At 34.6% G+C, this 21,265-nt stretch overlaps 1 protein-coding gene across 7 annotated transcripts in view; it reads left to right on the forward strand.

The window, feature by feature from the left end:
- Positions 1 to 21,265, forward strand: part of FAM172A (family with sequence similarity 172 member A) — a 423,647-nt gene that overhangs the window by 96,769 nt on the left and 305,613 nt on the right. For 5 of the 7 annotated variants that reach the window (XM_032335747.1, XM_032335751.1, XM_032335748.1 and 2 more), the window contains one exon: positions 19,583 to 19,648. The exons of the other annotated variants lie outside the window; for them this stretch is intronic. In XM_032335747.1, the coding sequence (XP_032191638.1) occupies positions 19,583 to 19,648 (66 nt within the window). The remainder of the gene's footprint in view (positions 1 to 19,582; positions 19,649 to 21,265) is intronic. 7 annotated transcript variants of the gene reach the window in all.

Genomic DNA, 21,265 nt, shown 5'->3' on the forward strand with positions numbered 1-21,265 from the left:
AAATATTTGATAGTAGATGGTGTGAATATTTTACTTTGAGTCGACAGTGCAAAAGAACAACAAAAAATGTGTGGGGAATTCTGTTATGAGCTAGCAAGTCTGTGTGTTTAATTTGAATTCACTGAAGAGAGTGGACTTTGTAGATTCACAGTTAATGAGCCATTTCTCTTAAAGTATTCTGTCACTATGGGATTGCATACAGTTAGAACTGACAGTTGGAAACGTGCTGAGATAGGGAAACTAAAAAACAGCTGTCTCTCTGGGCAAATGGTACCAGCTGGTAAGGCTCTCCAAAGCAAAATATTTTATATAATAAAATAGCTTTCAGATATCACTAAAATTATGTATTATATATTTAAGGTAAATTTTTTTTAGTTCATTTGCTTTTGGCAAGCCAAAATACAAGGTATTTTTTCAGTTTAAGAAGTTTTATATTTTATTGGTGACTAACTTTAGCATGTATTCATTAAATTAATATATAAGTATTTAAAGTTTACTTTTTGAAATTGTGCAGGGATCTTTGGAAAGGTGTTTTTGTTTCTTAATGGAATTTTAGAAGTAGAAACATTATTTTTTCCTGTTAGGTCTTTTGCAGAATGAAACCTACTTTTAAAATGTCTTGAACTGTATTCAAAATGAATGGTTATGTTCTCATACTCTGAGAAAAGATTTACCTCTGAACTTCAATTCAAATTGTGATCATACCTATTTTGATATTGTCATATATGACTGACAATAATTAACACTTGGGTTTGCAAAAATTATATTTTATCTAAGTAGGAATCTAGGGTGGGTTTTTTTTTGGCAGAATGGTCTTTGTTGAATTTCTAGAATATCTGTATTCTGATTGTGTAGTTTTCATCCATGGAGAAACTGTATAATTAATGTCTGTGCAAAAAGAAATGGGTAAGGATGCCTAGGTGGTCAGTTGGTTGAGCATGTGCTTTCAGTTCAGTCATAATCTCAGGGTCCTGGGATTAAGTGCTGCATCCTGCATCCCACATTGGGCTCCTTGCTCAGTGGGGAGCCTGCTTCTCCCTCTCCCTGACGCTTCCCCTACTTGTGCTCTCTCTCTCTCTCTCTCTCTCTGACAGATAAATAAATAAATATCTCTAAAAAAATAAAAAGAAAGAGATAGGGAAATAACTGCTTTATATTACATACTTCATTAAAAGTTCATCCTGTCATGCATAAGAAAAACCTTAGCTGAAAGTAATAAATCTAATTAAATATATTGTATTTTTGGTAGTTATCCACTTTACTTCCTCTTTTGGCTGTTAGCTATGCCACGTTGTTTTCCTTTACTGTTGATTGCTTTGGGGTTTACAATATGCATCCCTAACTTTCCACAGTTTATCTTCAAATAAAATTATATCACTTCACATATAATGTGAGAGCCTCATAACATTGTGGTTCCATTTCTTCCTATATGTGCGTTTCCATCTGGAGTCATTTTCTTTAGCATAAGGATTATCTTATAATATTTCTAGTACCAGTCTGCTGCCATTTAATTTTCTTGATTTCTATTTGTCCAGAAAGGGCTTTATTTTGCCTTTGTTATTGAAGGATAGCTTCACTGTATGTAGATTTCCAGGTGATGGGGTGTTTTTTTGTTTTTTTTTTTCTCGTATTATTTTCAGTGTTTCCTTAGGGTGCCTGGGTGGCTCAGTGGGTTAAAGCCTCTGCCTTCGGCTCAGGTCATGATCCCAGGGTCCTGGGATTGAGCCCCACATCAGGCTCTTTGCTCAGCAGGGAGCCTGCTTCCCCCTTTCTCTCTGCCTGCCTCTCTGCTTACTTGTGATCTCTGTCTGTCAAATAAATAAATAAAATCTTTAAAAAAAATAAAAATTAAAAAAAAGTGTTCCTTATTTTCTTCTGGCTTATGTTGCTTCTTTTGAGAAGTGGTTTTTCTTATCTTTGATCCCTTCAATCTAATATATTGTTTTCTCTATATGCTTTTGAGGCTTTCTCTTTATCACAGGGTCTCAGCAGTTTGGTTATGAATGTGCCTTGGGGTTCTTTCTGGTTATGTTCTTTGTTGAGCTTCTTGGATATGTGGGTTTATAGTTTTTATCAACTCTGAAAGATGATGTTCCATTATTTTTTCAAATATTTCTTCTTTCCTCTTTCTCACTTCCTGTACTCCAATTACATGTATGTTAAACTACTTGTCATTGTCTCAAAGGGTACTGAAGCGCTGTTCATTTTTTCCTTCTTTTCTCTCATTTTGGATAGCGTTTATTGCTGTATCTTCATATTCCCTCATCTACTCTTCCAGTATTTAATTTCCTGTTAAATTTGCCCATTGAATTCCTTATTTCTGATACTGTATTTTTCATTTCTCTGTAGCACCTTGTTTTTTTTCCTGTTTCTTAATTATATTTATGTTTTCCTTTACATCCTTGAATGTTTTTACAGTAACTTATTTAATGAACTTGCCTCCTAGTTTCATCATTTCTAGATCTGATTTTTCCCCCCATTTATGGATCACACGTTCCCTTTTCTGTGAATGTCTGTAGTGATTTGTATTGCATGGTGGATATTATAAACGTTATATCAGTGAGTGGATATTGTTGTCTCCCTTTAAAGAACATTATATTTATTTTGGCAGCCATTAAGTTTGTTGTGGAGCAGCTTGATCACTTACAGATTTGTTTTTTAGCTTTGCTAAGGTAGATCTAGAGTAGTTCTTACTCTCGTGATATTTTAGCTCTCTTCTGAGGTTTTATGCTCCTTGGCTCACTACTGAATACCCCAGGTATTCAGTGAAGCCTTTTCAATGGGACTTGCTTTAACTCAGATGTCTTCAAGACCTTTAAAAGCTTTTGAAATCGTTAACCTTTAAACTTCCCAGTGTTTTTTTCCCAGTAGTTTTCTTTGGTTTCTAGGTAGTTTCTCCCTGTGCATATACAGCTTAGCCTAAGATGTAAAGAAGCTACATGTTGATTTCTTGAGCTCCTTTTCTCCATCAGTCCCTTATGTTCGATATTTTGCCTGCAAATTTCAGCTGCCTTATTTTCCCTAAACTTGAATTTCTTTCTCCAGAACTTGTTAAGGCCACTGGGTTCTGCTTGGGTTTTATCGTACCTGGGTCGCAGCCTAGAAGTTGCCTTCAGGTGGAAAGCTGAAGTAATTATGGGACTCATCTCCCTTGTTTACTTTTCTCTTAGGGATCATAGGTTTGTACCATGTATTTCCCCACTGTTTGAGAACAATTTAATATATTTCATACAGTTGTCTACTTGTTTATATCAAAAAGGCAAATCCAAATACCAGTAATTCCACTGGGGCTATAAGTTGAAATCTAAATTTTTTTTTATTTTTATTTTTATTTTGCTTTTAGTTGGAGAAACAGGAGAATGGGAGGAAACTGGTTTCTCCTGTGTCCCTCAGTGAGAGTAGTTATGAAAGAGAGTATCTCTTGACTTAAGATAGGCCATCTTTCTTAGAGATTTTATTTATTTGTTTGACAGACAGAGATCACAAGTAGGCAGAGAGGCAGACAGAGAGAGGAGGAAGCAGGCTTCCTACTGAGCAGAGAGCCCAATGAGGGGCTCGATTCCAGGACCCTGAGATCATGAGCTGAGCCGAAGGCAGAAGCTTTAACCCACCTAGCTACCCAGGCACCCCAAGATAGGCCATCTTTCTTAGAACAGTGATTCCCAGTAGAATCTACATTATTATGTCCAATAGAATTGTCTTCTTTTCTAGACTTTCTTGTTAAATTGTTAAAGCCCTCTATGTGGGAAGGTAAATGGAGACAGGTGAAAATAGTATTGTTTTGATTCCTACTATCACTGCAGGGAACACTTACCTTGTTTTGAAAAAGAAATAAATAGGGATAGTGTTAATCCATAATGTAGTTGCTGATACTATCTCAATTTTACAAATTACTTGAAGATTTCAGATGGCATAGCAAAGGCTGCTCTGAGTTTATTAGTGTACCTGGTTTTTTGTGTGTTTTTGTTTTGTTTTGCTAACTACAGTGTAGTCTTATTTTTTTGTAAGTGGTTTTCATTCAGTAGAGTAAATATAGCAATTTTATTATTTGCATATGCAATATCCAATGTATAGTTTGCTTCTTTTTCTGGCTTTCTCATACCTGTTATTAAACTGTATTAATCTACATGTAAACTGTAATGCGTTTACTTGAGTATGCTGATAAAAATTGGCACAGAGTCATTCAAATATGCCTGTTTGCCTTTGCAGTTGGTTTTATAAATATCTACTTCAACAGAGTGACAAGGACAGAAGAAAAGTTCATGAAAAATTAGTGGGATTCTTTACCCCGATGACACAGTGATTGTATTGTCCTGAATACCTGAGTTCAGGAACCATGGAATCCTTATTCTTCTTGTTTTGAAACATAGACAACTGATATTAAAACAAACTGAGGGTTGCTGGGGGGAGGGGGTTTGGGAGAAGGGGGTGGGATTATGGACATTGGGGAGGGTATGTGCTTTGGTGAGTGCTGTGAAGTGTGTAAACCTGGTGATTCACAGACCTGTACCCCTGGGGATAAAAATATATGTTTATAAAAAATAAAAAATTTAAAAAAAAAAAAGAGAAGCAGGGAAAATTGGGGCATCTGGGTGGCTCAGTCATTGGGCGTCTGCCTTTGGCTTGGGTCATGGTGCCGGGGTCCTGGGTTTGGGCCCTGCATCTGGCTCCTTGCTCGGCGGGAAACCTGCTGCTCCCTCTCCCCTCTCCCTCTGCTTGTGTTCCCTCTCTTGCTGTGTGTCTGTCAAATAAATAAATTAAAATCTTAAAAAAAAATAAGGCAGGGAAAATTGGGCTCTAACGTTTCATCTCAAATCATTTGAATATGCCTAATAGTAAAACTAAAATCATAAATTTGTATAGCCATAAAAGTAATCTAGAGCTTTGCTTTTAATAGTGTACATCTCAGAAGAGATATGGATTAGGACAATTTTTCCTTTTGAGCCCACGTTATTGCTTATTGTGGGAAGTTCTGCAGGCTCCGGGTGATAATGCTTAGGCCAGGGATTCTTTTTTTTTTTTTTTTTAGAGATTTTATTTATTTATTTCACAGGCAGAGATCACAAGTAGGCAGAGAGGCAGACAGAGAGAGAGGAAGAAGCAGGCTCCCTGCTGAGCAGAGAGCCCAACGCGGGGCTCAGTGCCAGGACCCTGGGACCATGACCTGAGCCGAAGGCAGAGGCTTTAACCCAGTGAGCCACCCAGGCGCCCCTTAGGCCAGGGATTCTTAAACCAAAAGGGATAGGACTGACTGGGTAGGATATGTGAACCTCATGGGATAAAAATCACATGTTTCTTGGGACACCTGGGTGACTCGGTTGAGTGTCTGCCTTTGGTTCAGGTTATGAACCCAGGGTGCTGGGATCAAGTCCTGCCTTGGGCTCCTTGCTCAGTGGGAATCCTGCTTCTCCCTCTGCCTATAGCATCCCCTGCTTGTGCACTCTCTCTTTCACACACACAAATAAATAAATAAAATCTTAAAAAAAAAAAGTTACATCTTTCTTTTACTAACCTCTAAACTAAATGTCTTTTCATTATGAATGTGGACAAAACGTAGTATTAGCAGTCTTTTGACTGTATTGACTTTGTAACATAGGAGATGCAGTGTATCATGTAAGTTCAGAAAATAGATTCTAGACTTCAGAACAGGCAAATTGCCTACATTTAAATCCGGACTATATTACTTATTTAGCTATGTGACCATGGACAGGTTACATAATCATTTAAATGCGGTGGTTTCCTCCTTTACTCTATAGAGTTGTTGTGAAGATTAAAGAGTGAAGATTTATTGAAGGAACTTACATTAGTGTAAATGTTATGCATATGTTTGCTATTATTATTACTTTTTATTAAAAAAATATTTCCTTTACATGGGTTAGGCCCTAGACGTTCAGCCTGAGACAGATTTATATGGTTGAAAGATCAAAGTCTGAAGGCAAAGACAGATTTTGGAAAAGATATATCATTAATGATCTAAGTGTTAGAAAGGAGGAATGCAAGATTCTTAGCTGTGTGTTGTGGGTAGATTGGGGACCAGGCAAGGTCCCCAATAAATGGAATAAGCTATAAATGGAATAAGCAATAAATGGAAAGAGGAATCCAAGCAAAGCAACAGTGTTTGCAAAGGTTGTGAGCTGGAAAAGATCCTGATATATCTGAAAACTTAAAGTCATTGTGACTACACAAGACAAAAAATGAAGAAATAGAATGCTATAAATAAAACATGAGAGGTAGGCCAGGGCCAGGTCTAATAGGACATTGCACAATTTAAGTACTGGGGTCTTACCCTAATAGTACTGGGAATTTATCATATTTACATTTTTAAATGAGTAATAGGTCTGCTAACAGGAGGTAGGATCTGAAGGAAGTATTCAATACAGCAGAAGGAAGCGACAGAAGCAATCCAAGGGGGAGATATTTACCTTTTGATAACTACAGTGGACTGTAATGGTGATAGTAGACATGAGGAAATGTGGAGAAATTCCACCATCCATTTGAGGGATTTGATGATCGATTGTAGGTTGAAGATGAAGAAGAATGGCTCAAGACATTTTTGTAGCTTGAGAAGTTAGGTGCATGATGGTGTCATTTGTGGTATTGATGAACATACTGGAGGAATGTGCCAGGAGAAAATAGGTACCTAAAACATGTATAGTTGGATTTACTTTGAATGTAGTCAGTTTGAGGTGCCCGTGAAATCTCTAGGAGATATCAGTAGTTAGGTGAATACATTTACAACTCTATTGCTCTGGTAAGCTGTTTAAGAATCTGGTTATTGGAGAAAAGATGGCATAAAATAAGGAGGACTATTCTTTTGAAGAGGTAAAAGGAAAATGTGAGAGCATCTGAGCTGAAGCTGATCTAAATGAAGGACAGCTAGGAATACAGACTAGAACTCCAGGGAATGCTAATGGAAGATTGGAGGAATGAATTTTATTTCAAAGATATGCTGAAAAAGCAGTTACTTCAAAAGACTAAAGATTAGAATGTACCCACTGATGGTGATGTATAAAAGCTTTTAAGAGGGAAAATAGGGATGAGATGGAGACAATTTTAGTGAAATTTAAGAAGTAGCTCTCACTTAAGAGGACATGCACCTGGGGTAAATCTGCTTTAGTTCTAATTAAACAGCTCATTGCCATTTCATAGTCTCTTTAATGTAAAGATGCAAGAGAACCTTTTTAGATTTAACCAAACTGACATTATTGAATAATATTAAACTTTAATTATTTATAAATTATAGTTTTTTTTCCTTCTTCCATCTCTCCCTCTTGTCCAACCCTCCGTCCCCCCACCCTTTCCTAGGAGGGAGCTATGATGAATGTAGAGTTTGGATAAATGGGGCTTTAAGAGGGGGAAAGTGTTGTTTTTTAAATAGTTAGGTGACATACTGGGTAGATCTTTATTTTAAATGATTCTCAGTCCCAGTGTAATAGTTGACCCTTGAATAGCACAGGTTTGAACTATGCAGGTCCACCACAGATTTTTTTTAGTAAATACAGTATAGTACTGTAAATGTATTTTCTCTTCCTTTTGATTTTCTTAATATGTTCTTTTTTCTCACATACCTTATTGTAAGTATATATGTATATATATTCTTAGGTACAAAATATATATAACATGCAACGTATTGTTATTTAACTGACTACATTATTTATTAGTAAGGTTTTCAATAGTAGGATGTAATTAGTTAAGTTTTGAGGGAATAGAAGTTATATGCAGAGTTTCAAGTGTGCTGTATTACTTATAGTTCTTGATAAACTGAAAAACCATATGTTTGCAAGCACTACCCATTGTTTTTCATTCACTCATTTTTCATATATTGCTTATCTACAGTGTGGTTGATGCTAAAATAAAGTAGGATATAATTCTTGCTTTTAAGATGCTCACTTCAGTGGATAAATGAGAATGTGAGATAATCAAGATGGAACACTAAATACCATAATAAAGGTAGAGTTCATTGGCAGAATAAGTCAAAATGTAAAGTAGGAGGTAGCATTTGAATTGAGTTTTGGAGAATTAAAGATTAATGGAGGAAGTTAAGAGAATTTGAGAATTTTAGGTGGGAGATAAACACTGGCTCAAACTTAGCAAACTCTAAGACTTACTCCATTGAGTCCTTGATTTTGACAAGCAATAAAGGATGAAAATTATACCCATAGAATATAGTTGTGGTCCTGTCATAACATTTCAAGAAATTATAATGTTTTGATGAAAGCAAATTGTTGTTACCCTATTAGTCGTTTGCCACATTTCAATTGAAATACTTGTGAAAATAGATGCAGTGTCAGTAGCACCTGAAGTAGGAATATGAACAGTTTAGGAAACTTTAAAATAACGTTTTGTTTGGATATAATTTCACACTTACAGGAAAGTTGCATAATTTTAAGGAATCATGTATATTATATGATTTTTTTCTGAACTATTTGAGAGTAAGTTGGAAACATCATACCCTTTACCACCAGTACATTTGTGTGTATTTTTTTTTAATTAATTTTTTATTTTTTATAAACATATATTTTTATCCCCAGGGGTACAGGTCTGTGAATCACCAGGTTTACACACTTCACAGCACTCACCAAAGCACATACCCTCCCCAATGTCCATAATCCCACCCCCTTCTCCCAAACCCCCTCCCCCCAGCAACCCTCAGTTTGTTTTGTGAGATTAAGAGTCACTCATTTGTGTGTATTTTTTAAGAACAAGTACATTCTCTTGAACATAACTATAGTACAGTTATCAAAATCAGGAAATGTTATATTGATTTAATATAATACAATCTATAAACCACATTTAATTTTGCTAATTGTCACATAATATACTTAATAGCTAATACTCTTCAAGTCCAAGGTCATATCCAGGTTCATACACTGCATTTAATTGTTGTTGTCCTTTTTTTCTCTTTTAATCTGGAATCATTCTTTAGCCTTTCTTTATATTTCTAGACACTGACATTTTTTGAGGAGTTTGTAGAATGACCTTCAGTTTGATTTTCTCATATGTATTCTCATGATTACATTCAGGTTATGTATTTTTGACAGAAATACCCTAGAAATGACTTTTTGTCCTCAATGCATGATATCAAGAGTACATGATTTTGAATGAATGAATATAGTCAATAATACTGTAGTAACTTTATGTATGGTGACAGATGTTAAGTAGACATCATGGTACACATTTCATAATATATATAAATGTTGAATCACTATGTTGTACAGCTGATACTAATATTATATGTCAACTACATTTAAATTTTAAAAGGTACATTTTTTTGTTCAAATATTGGTGATGTCTGTCACATCATACCATATATTATTTTTATTTTCCTCTTTGTAATTAATAGGTACTTTTTTGGCAGGTACTTGAGCCTGTTCTTTTCAGAAACTCACCCTGTTAATTTTAGCATCCATTGATTTTTTTTTAATTCCATTATGTCTTCTATATATGTTAGTTGGTATTCTACATAAGAAAGAGCTTTCTCTTTTTTTTTAAATTTCATTCATTCAGTTGTTTATATCATAGATTCTCATAGATTCTTATTTTATTCAGTGAGTCGTATGATATATTGCCGTCCTCATTTTAATGCCTAAATTATCCCAAATTTCACCAGAAGAATTTTTGTCAAGCAGTTGTTTGTGTTATTTTAACATTTCTTCACTGCTGTTTCAGTATTTTCTTATTTCTTGGTACAAAAAAATCTCCCCTTTTTTTCACATTTCTAGTTGCTGCGCTCCAAGCCCTGAATCCACCTTTTCTCTTACAATCCATGGTTCCTCGTAGTGGAGAATGGGACATAAAACCCAAGTCTCTGAATCAACCCTCTCTCCAATGAGCTCCAGTTACCATTATTGAAAAAGTGTTTACATATGCGTACATATATAAATACACTGTATACACACCAAGGTCTGTGCATCAGTGACTTTGCATTGCTTCTAGGCCCTCAACAACCTGTTCATATCTGTACATATACATTCATATATATTCATAGTTTATTCTCTGTAGATAGGTAAATATGGAAATTAATAAAATATAGGGGTGTGTGTGTGTATGCATAAGTGCTTATACACTCACATAAATATCTATATCCATCTTATCTATATAGATGGATATATATTTTTTAAAAATAAGTATTGAAATATATGACCTATATACAGAGACACACAACAAGTGTAAGAATATATACTGATAATGAACAAGAAATTTTTAATTTATCAAAACTCAGGTGAGGCCCTGAGGCAGAATAATGAGATCTTACAGAAGGGAGAACTGTAGGTAATTTCTTTCTACGAAGCTCTTATTGCATTCCTCAAATCACAACCTAAAAAACTGATGGAGATGACTTTTCTTTGAGATGGCCAAGACTCTCCTACCCACTTCCTTGGACAGTAACATGAAATTGATGCTGAATTATTCTTCTAGCACTGAAAAGTGACTCAGTGTTTTGTATCTATGTCTGACAGTGTAGAGATAGTAATTAAGAAGGAGTTAAGGCTGGAAGGGCTATAGGGATGTCATACTCTGGGAACTATAATATTTCACTCAGACTTTCTGACAGTGGAAGTACTACAGATGCTCAGATTATCCAGTAGTAAAGTTCAGTCTCATAGTAACATGAGCATGCTTTGGAATCAGCCATGCTGGATTTTAGCTGCAGTATTTTTGTAGATATACAGCAGATAAAATATTACAAAAAGCCCAAATTAAGCAGTATCTTATTCATTATTAGTCACTTTTATTCACTTTAAAATCTAAGAACACCATGTGTATTGTATTAAATATTTTGTTCTGAAACGTATGAGACTGAGAAATCCTCAGAAAGAATTGGGAGGATAAATGAATAATCAGCTGAGTTACAGGGTTCTCTTTTAGGCTTGCTTCTGCTATTTCAATAATGAATATTTGGAAAAAGTTAAAAATCAACAAAATTTTGTTGAGCATCTTCTTCCACTTGCTTTTGTTTGAACTACAATTAAGTGCAAGCTATACTCTTTATTCTCAAGGAATGTAATCAAGTAAAGGAAATAAGACTAAATGAGACATTATTCTGAGTTGGTAAAAGATTCAGGAAATACATTGAGTCCTTAAGAAAATTAATAAAACAAAGTCTACACCTAGACATGGTAGTGAATCTGCAGTCCATAAAAGACATAGGAAATGCTGTAAAAGAAACCAGAGAACAAAGCCTGATTACCTACAATCTCAATTAAATCTAACTGATAGCAAAAGTATTAGCTACAACCATGGAAACTAAAAAACACCCAGAGAAAATAACTATTAATCTGGAATTGTATGCCCCAATAAAGCTGTCCTTATTCAGCCCTGAAAAAAGTTATAAGTAAAAGTTATACTGTGCGCATGTTCCTAACATTCCCTTTCAGGGATAACATGTTCTAAGTCAAGTCATTGCTCATACCTGAAATCTCCTACCAATAGCACTTTGAAGAAAAAAAGAGTAAGACTGGTTTCTTTTCCTTTTTTTTTTTTTTTTTAAGATTTTATTTATTTATTTGACATAGAGAGAGAGATCACAAGTAGGCAGAGAGGCAGGCAGAGGGGGTGGGAAGCAGACTCCCCGCTGAGCAGAGAGCCCAATGTGGGGCTCCATCCCGGGACCCTGGGATCATGACCTGAGCTGAAGGCAGAAGCTCTAACCCACTGAGCCACCCAGGCACCCCGTAAGACTGGTTTCTTAAAAGCCATGGAGTTTTTACATTTTAAGAAAACTTTTACTGGGGCGCCTGGGTGGCTCAGTGGGTTAAAGCCTCTCCCTTCGGCTCAGGTCATGATCTCAGGGTCTTGAGATAGAGCCCCACATTGGGCTCTTTGCTCAGCAGGGAGCCTGCTTCCCCCCTCTCTCTGCCTGCTGCTCTGCCTACTTGTGATCTGTCCCTCTCTCTGTCAAATAAATAAACAAAATCTTTAAAAAAAGAAAAAAAAAATTTTACTGTTTTTATTCTTTTTTAGTTTAGCGAACACATGTCTTCTCCATTGTGGTCTCTTCTGTACCTTTAATTGTGATTTTTGTTTTGTCAGTCTTCAGATTGATTTTTGGGGTACTTAGGATGATTTGATAGTTATCTAATTGTGTTCATGGGACTATACAAACCTAATGTTCTTCTAGTCCGCCACCGTCTTCCTCAAAACACTCCTGTCATGGAGTTTTTTAAATGCTATTTTTTATTAATAAGTGAAGTGGAACTGAGTAACACAAAATAGATATAATTTAGTATAGATTGTGTTAAAAGCAAAAATCTGTCTCCAGAATATTATCAAACCTCCAATATGGCAAAACCTGATAATATCAAACTTTGTTTACACTTGTGATACATTTATGAGTCAGACTTCTTTTCTTTTGAAGATTTTACTTACTCATTTGAGAGTGAGAGACATAGAGTATAACCAGGGGGAGAGGTACAGGGAGAGGGAGAAGCAAGAGAGCAAGAAGCTGAGAGCCCAACATGGGGCTTGATCCCAGGACTTATAGATCATGACCTGAGCCAAAGGCAGACTCTTAACCATCTGAACCAGCCAGGTGCCCTTATAAGTCAGATTTCTGTACTGACTCCTCTTGGTTTATTTGTGAAATCAGAGCTTCCTAATAAGCAAATGAGTAATATGAAAAGGAGATGCTTAGGTAGAACTAAGCTATTTTCAACTGTTCTGTGAATATCTGTTTAATAAAAATAACTTGTACATAATCATTTTGAGCAGAGAATTGAGAATAAACGATTGCTTCACTATACCAATTACAAATGATTTAATTTCATTCTGTCAGTTAGAACTAGGTTGCTACCAGGTTGATTATCCCAAGGTTCTTTAAAAGGTGTTCCTTTTTAAAATGTTTTAAAGTTCATCTTTTACTAATTCAGGTAGGTAATTTATTTGGTCTAATTCCTGAGATTTTTTTCTTTCATTGGAAGAGGCATAGAATTTCATGGATATAGTTAAATCTTTAAGAATTTTTCTTTCAGTTCAGTTTATTTACCTTTATACCCCAAATCAGGATATTCTTAGCATTTAGGTGTTCTCTTTAGGGGTAGATATAACTAACAATTTATGAATTTTGTTGTTTTTTGTTTTGGGCTAAAGTTCTTACTCTCCTAATAGGCCCAATAGAGAAGTTTGTATCTTACCTTGTAAATGAAGTTGTGAGATAAAAACTGTTATTGCTCTTGGTATATCAGGCCAATTTTAGTTTCTTGCTAATGAGAGGATTTCCTTCAGAGTAAGAAAGAATGAAAGCCTTATAATCTAGTAGTAAAGTGTACTTTTTATTTAATTAAAATATTTATATTAATTCTCTTTTATCTATCTTGTCATATCTCTTGTCATATATATCTTGTCATCTCATTTCTTGAATCCAGTTCCAAAAGGGTCTGAAGTACTCTCTGGGAGGCTTCTTAGTATCACCCTCTCCCCACCAGTCACCTTAAATTTTAATCTGCTAGAATAATTTCAGTGCTTTTTAGGGGTAAAGAGTATCAGTGTTTGCTTCTTATTTAATTAAGGAACAGAAATAATGCTGAAATGTATGAGATATATGATAAGCATGCAACAATTGCTCAATAAATGTCTAAAATAAATTTATTGCAGAGTGGACATACGCCTTCTGTTGGAAGTACTCCACTGAGAACGGATTTTTTTATCAGTTTTCATTTTCCTTCTTTCTGTAGTCTATTTCTTTGATCATCTTTCCTGACTTTGTTAAAATTTTCTTTAATTCCTAGACTGAGAAACTCTGAGCTAGAAAAAAAGCTCAGTTAGACCCTAATTCCTTAGAGGATATTATTCTATTGGTAGCCAAGGGCTCTATTTCTTTGAATATATAATCTCAAAATTACTTTTTTATCTCTTCCATTGTGGTTTCATTAAAAAAAATCCGAGAAAATTATCAGTAGTAATTATTTTCTTTCCAGTGTTTCTTTCAAATTACAGTATACTGTTTCCCAGGTAATGCAATTACTTTATAACAGAGTATTCTCAGTTTCTTCCTCCCATAATCTATAATCTGGCTGTCATTCATTTTACTTTTGTTTATTTATTTGACAGAGAGAGGGACAGATCACAAGTAGGCAGAGCAGCAGGCAGAGAAAGGGGGGAAGCAGGCTCCCTGCTGAGCAAAGAGCCCAATGTGGGGCTCTATCTCAAGACCCTGAGATCATGACCTGAGCCGAAGGGAGAGGCTTTAACCCACTGAGCCACCCAGGCGCCCCAGTAAAAGTTTTCTTAAAATGTAAAAACTCCATGGCTTTTAAGAAACCAGTCTTACGGGGCGCCTGGGTAGCTCAGTGGGTTAAAATAAAATAATACGGTTTACCTTTATTTGTTCTTTTTTTTGTACTATTCCTTTTTTTATATACATCCAAATTTCTGACCTATATAAGTTCTTTTTCTTTGAATAATTTCTTTAACAGTTTTTGCAAGGCAGATCTGCAGAAAAAATTTCTCAACCTTTTTTTTTTTTGTCTGAGACTGTCTTATTTCTCTTCCACATTTGAAGGGTGATTCTACTGGATACAGAATTTTAGACCAGTGGGTTTTTTCTTTCAACACTGAATATTTCGGCCCACTGTCTTCTTGCTTGCGTTGTTCTTTTTTTTGTTTAAAAAAATTTTTTTTTATTTAAACTCAACTGGTTAACATATAGTGTATTCTTTGTTTCAGAGGTACTGGTCTGTGATTCATCAGTCCCATATAATACCCAGGGCTCATTACAACACATACCCTCCCCAATGTCATCATCCAGTTACTCCATCCTTCCACTCCTCCACCCCTCCAGCAACCCTCAGTTTATTTCCTATGATTAAGAGTCTGTTATATTTTGTCTCCCTCTCTGGTTTTGTCTCGTTTCATGCTTGCATCGTTTCTAAGAGAAATGTGACATAATTCTTGTTTTCCTCTGTAATGAAATTCCCACACTACCCTCCCCCACACTTCTTCAAATCCCCCCTGTCCCTCATCTGGCTTCTTTCCAGATTTTCTATTTGTATTTGGTTTTATGCAATTTTAATATCATAGACGTAGGTATTGTTTTTGGTATTTATCCTGCTTGGAGTTCTCTGTACTACTTAGATTTGTGATTTTGTGTCTGTCATTACCTTTGGGAAATTCTCAGCCATTATTACTTGACAGAATTCCTCTGTTCCTTTCTCTTTCATCTTCTTCTGGTATTCACATTTTATAACACGTTAAGCCTGTTAAAATTGTCCCACAATTCTCAGATATTCTATTCCATTTTTTCATTCTTTTCTTCTCTTTACATTTATATTTTAGAAGTGTCTATTGACATGTCTTAAAACTATGATTTTTTTTCCCCCCTTGGCCATGTCCATTCTACTGATGGGTGCATCAAAGGCATTCTTCATTTTTTAAAAAATTTTATTTATTTATTTGAAAGAATGAGAGAGAACACATGTGAGGGGGGAGGGGGAGAGGGAGAAAGAGAAGCAGACTCCTTGCTGAGTTGGGAGTCCTGTGTAGGGCTTGATCCCAGGACCCTGAGATCATGACCAGAGCCAAAGGCAGACACTTAGCCAACTGAGCCACCCAGGTACCCGCATTCCTCATTTTTGTTATGTGTTGTTGATTTAGTATTTTCTTTCTTAGAGTTTCCATCTGTCTGCCTACATACTTACTTATTCTTGTATATTGTTGATTTTTCCCAATAAATTCTTAAACGTGTTAATCATAGTTATTTTAAATTCCAAGTCTGATAATTCTGAATTTCTGCGAAACTGAGTCTGTTTCTGATGCTTGATTTATCTTCTCAGACCATTTTATTTTGCCTTTTGGTATGGTTGGTAATTTATTGTTCAAAGCTAGACATAATGTGTTGGGGAAAAGGAACTTCAGTAGATGAGTGGTTAGTTTCAGGTCTTATGTTTATCTGGCAAGGAATTAGACTGTGTTTACTATTTGCTATAGCTCTGCCATCCAAGGCTAAAATCTCCTCTGTTTAGTTTTGTCTCCCTTACTGTCTTTGAGTTTTTCTAGAAACCTTAAATAGGGTGTGAGTCCTACAGTTCTTCTGCGCTTCCCTGTTATTTTATAGGAACACTAATGATGTGGTGGTAATATGGGGAGGTGTGGGAGGAAATGTTCTATACTCCTATCATTAGGTCTTATTCCTTTAGTGAGCCCCAACTGGGTATTTCCCTTTCCTCATGTCAGTTAAGCTCTGGTAAAATAGTTTCTTTTATGGGCAGGCCTTATTAAATAGAACAGAGGGTTGAGAATATTTCAAAATGGTTACTTTTCCCCTTCCACTCCTGGAAGCAGGAAAGGATTTTTCTCTTTTTTTCACAGGGAGAACCTGGTGGGATTCATGGAAATAAAATTGGGAAACGTTTCGGAGATCTGTCTTTAAGGCTGCACCTCCTATTAATTTTTAATTCTTAAGCTAGTCCGTACTGGCCCTGAGCAGTTGATCACTTACGGTTTAAGGTGTTCCCTCCACAGTACTGCTTTCTACCTACTACTTCTGCACCTGGGCTTTTGCTTCTTCTAAGCCCCAAGCCTCTGTATCTGCCTGTTTGTTTTTCCAGTTTTCAGGACAGTAGTTTGCTCTTTGACCTCATTTCTCTGATAGACTAAGAGAGTTGTTGATTTTTAGTTCAGTTTTTTTTTTCTTTTTGTGAGGATGGTAGTGACTCCAAGTTCTTTGTATGTTGGACAAGAAACTAGAAGTTGATGTTATTAGAATGGAGATTTTACTTTAAAGTATGCTTTGTCTCTTAAGCCTTGTATGAACTTCCCTAGAAACAATGTTTCCGGTGAATATTTGAACACAGATGACATTTAGACAGAGATTTTTTTTTATCCCCTTTTGAAATTATCATTGATTTTTTTAAATGCAGAGTATAATCCCATGTAAGCAAGACAGTGAATCTTTGGTGCTTTCTTTTTAAAACTTGATTCAGCTATTAGAAAAGATTTTTTTAATCTTTTTTTAAAGATTTAAAAAAAAAAGACACTTTTCTCCCTCAAAACATGTAGACAGGATAAATAGTGAGGAGAATTTGTGTAGCATGTGTAACTCCCTTCAATGTACTAGATACTCTTCTGTGTGGCTTCAAGGAAGAGTAGAGGTAGGATACCCAAATTATAATATTCCAAGGCTAGTCAGGTAACAGAAAGATGAATGATACGAAATTCATGTATTACATGATGCTATTTAGTCACATCCAGAAGAGCATAAAGATAGTTCACTTCATCCTATCTTGGTAGTGTTGAGATGAGGCATGAAAAGTTGCCTGAAACAGTTGACATGTAATGGGGGCTAAGAGAAAATTCAAGGTAGCAGAATTGCTGGAGATAGAGGGTTTAGTCTATGCTTGTTTTTCTTCTACAGTCAGGAATTAGAGAGCGAGGTAAATTGGGCAAGTTAGGTAGTGTTTCTCCAACTCTACTGATGTATGGTTTTATTATTTGGTATGATATTTTGTGAAGACATTTGCCCAATAATGTATTTTGAAACCAAACGTAAGCAGTTTTTGAATCTTTTTCTATTATAATATACTATGAAAGTTGAGAATTAACTATAATAAATTAAGTTTGATTGGTTTTATTATTGTTTTAAATATAAGGATATTTTATGATTTCATAGGTAATAGGAAATTTTCAGAAGTGATAAGCCACTCGTTTTAGCTAATCTCATTTAGTTAGGTCATTTTTCTTCAACTGGCAGGCCATTGTATAACTTCATACATATTTTTATTGGATCCTACATATTTTTAGTGTATTTTTTCAGGTTTAAACTACCACTACTTTCTGGTGAAGGTATAATGAACATAATTTTAACTACTACATTAAGATATAGGAATACTATTTGATTAGTAACTATTAGATTATTGCCTCATTCTAGTGTAATGTTGTAGCATTTGAAATTATCATTACTAGCCAAGGTAAAGCTATTCTAGCATGCATCCAATACATGCTTTCTAAAATGAATGAATACATATACATAGAAGAAAGAATTTGGGGCTCCTTAAAGAAAGTAGTATAGAGAATCTATTTTAGATTACAGAATACAGCACCAAAGCAATTGACATCTTAATTTTCTTAAAAAAAAATCATCTTCTGATTTTGTTTCATAAAATTTGACTTTTAATTATGTTGCTGCTAAAATTACTCTCAGATATTATGCATAGATGATTAAAGACAGTTTTGGAGAGAGCAACACTTCTTAAAATGACCATTAAAATCTATTAAATCATTGCTTTCCTTTGGTATCGCTTTCCTCACTTTCTTTGCCTTCCTTCACAGATATAATGCATTAGCTTTCCAGTTTTGCTATAACAAATTACTATAATTTCAGTGGCTAAAAGCCACACAAATATATTATCTCACAATTCTACAGGTCAGAAGCCCAGTATGATTGTCACCAGACTGAGATCGAGGTATGCATAGGCTATGTTCCTTTTTGGAGACTCTAGGAGAGAATCTATTTATTTCTTATTTGAGTTGTTGGCAGAATTCAGTTCTTTGTAAATACAGGACTGAGGACTTGTTTTCTAACTGGTTGTTAAATGGTTAGCCCTCTTTTTAAAGGCTCATTGTCTCCTTCCTCCAGCTTCAAAACCAGGTATGACCATTCAGGGCCATTTCACTTTGCATCCCTTTGTTCGTCTGTGATCTTCTAGTTTTAAAAAATTAAAAGATTAGATTTGGCCAGTTTGGGTAATCCAGGATAATCTCCCCATCTTTGGTCCTTAACCTTAATCATATCTGTATAATTTCTTTTACCATGTAACATAACATATGAATAGGTTTCAGGAGTCAGAATGTGGACGTATTTGGGGAACTATGTTTCTGCCTGCTATAAATTGACTATAAATTGCTATAAATTGATGCCTAACTTTGTTGCATTAATTTTCCTTTTTTGTGTAGAATACCTCTGACTTTTTCCTCCTTGATTCAGTAAATACAAACGAGGTGTTAGGATTCAGTCCAGATAGTATTATATCAAGTACAATTCCTATATGGAAATTGTAGGGGAAAACAGATTCTAGAAATACTGAAAAAAGAAAATATGGTTTCAGAGTACTGCTTTGAAGAAACAGGAGGTCCTTGTATATTTTTGCAAGTTTATATTAACTGGCCCTAATTTTTAGTATTAAGATTCATAGTTATTAACATAACAGCAAGAAGTAAGCCAGATTCTCCTACTTTAGTATTAAAACATTTCAGTTATAAAATAAATAAGTACTAGGGATATGATGTACAACATGATGACCACAGTTAATACTGCTGTAGAATACATAGTAAAGTTTGGAAAAGAATAAATCCTGAGAGTTCCCAACACAAAACGAAATTTCTTTCCTTTTTTTTCCTTTTTTCTTTTCTTTCTGTTTTATCTATGTAAGAAGATGGACGTTAGCTGAATCTGTTGTAATCATATGCAAATGAAACCATTGTGCTATAATGCCTAAAAATTATACAGTGATGTATGTCGATTATTTCTCAATTCAACTGGGTGGGGCACTCAAAGATAGAAAGATACTCATTCAGAGCAATAATAGCCATTTATGTGAATTTTGATAATGGATGACATTATATCATGTGTTTTTTTATTTCTACCTAGATTATTACGAAATATGTATATGAGCTCTTGGAAAAGGACTGTAACTTGAAAAAAATCTCAATTCCAGTAAGTCCAGTTTTTAAAAATAATTAAACTTCCAAATGAAATAGTTTTGAATTCAGAAGAAACTTTTTATATGAGTTTAACTGTGGTAAGTTTAAACATTAAGGTCCTAATATGTTGATGTTGATACTGCTAATTTTAAATGCCTGGCAGTGTATCTCAGTTCAGTGTGCACAATGATTTTTTCAAACTAATACTCTTTAATGTAGAGGAAAAAAATACTGATAACCAGTTTTTTTTTTTTTTTTAATGATGATGCCTTTAAAAAGGACTACCCCCCGCCTCTTCTAATTTAATTGGTATAACTTATTTTTACTTATTTTTTGAAGTAAACCAGTGTACTTGATGTTGTGGTAGACAGTCACTCTCTCCTTAATTATTTCCTGATTTTTATAATTATATATTTTATTTCCATGTTATTTCCTGTACACATTCCCAAATTCATTCCTCATGCTTCCTGTTTTATAACATTGCTCCGTCCCTTTCTTGTAGAACATTCTTTCCAAATTTTGTACATTTTCCCATTTCAGAGTGAAGGGTTTGAGATATGTTCTCAGTCTTAAATTCACACAAAAAAATTTTTAATGTAAAACATGATACAATAAAAAAAATGAAGAAACAGTAATGTTATATATGAAACAGTGGCAGTATTAGATTAGATGATCCTTGCTGTTCCTGATAACTGAGTGTATGATATATAAAAATCTGGAAGGCTTTTATGAAGGTAATGAATTTAAGGCACAAAACTTTGCATATAAGTACTTTGTCTAGATGATATTTTGCATGAGATTTTTAAATTCCTTGGGTAATATTTTACTATGAATTAGAGGGTTTGAGGATTTTTAATAATATTTATCCTCACAAATTAATTCCAAAGTTCAGTATTTAAAAGGAAAATCTATTTTATGTTTAATTTTATATAAATAAGCTCAAATGCTAGGTCACATTGTTAATCACCTATTCATTTATTCAGCAAAAATTTGCTTAAAAGTCTTTTAGGTGCCAGGCACTGTTTCAAGTGCTGGTATGTACTAGTGAATAAAATACTATTCTGTGCAATAGCTAGGCTAACCCTCCTTTATTTGGAAACTTTTCTTCCTTTTATTCAGTCTTTCTTGTTACTTTTCTTTCTTTCAAAGTTTCTGAAGAATAATATTTAAGGAGACTTAGCTTGATTTATTGCTACAACATAGTTAAGACTGAGCCATTTAACTCTTTAATACTTATAGTTACATGGAACTTTTAAACTCATTTCCAGAAGATAATTGGCTGTATGGATTATGTTATATGATTAAGTTTCACTAATTTTCTTTATAGAAAGCTTGAGGTTAGGGTTAGGAGGACTTTGTTTTATAGATCTGATTACTTTCCTCTGGTTTAAACTTTAGTCTGTAAAGCTAATAAGCATAGAGAAAACTTTGCATTATATGAGACCAATAGTAAGTGTCATGTCCATTTATGGTTAGTAAACATTTCCTGATTTTATAAACTGAAAAGAAACCAAAATTTGTTTTCTTTCAGGAAATTAATATCTCTCAGTAAGTTATCATCACATATTTTATATCACTGTGAAATTTTTTTTCTATAACTATTCATTTTCTCCTGAGTTCTCTTAAATCC

The sequence above is a fragment of the Mustela erminea genome, chromosome 3 (genome assembly GCF_009829155.1).
Source record: "Mustela erminea isolate mMusErm1 chromosome 3, mMusErm1.Pri, whole genome shotgun sequence".
NCBI classification, from domain to species: Eukaryota; Metazoa; Chordata; class Mammalia; order Carnivora; family Mustelidae; genus Mustela; species Mustela erminea.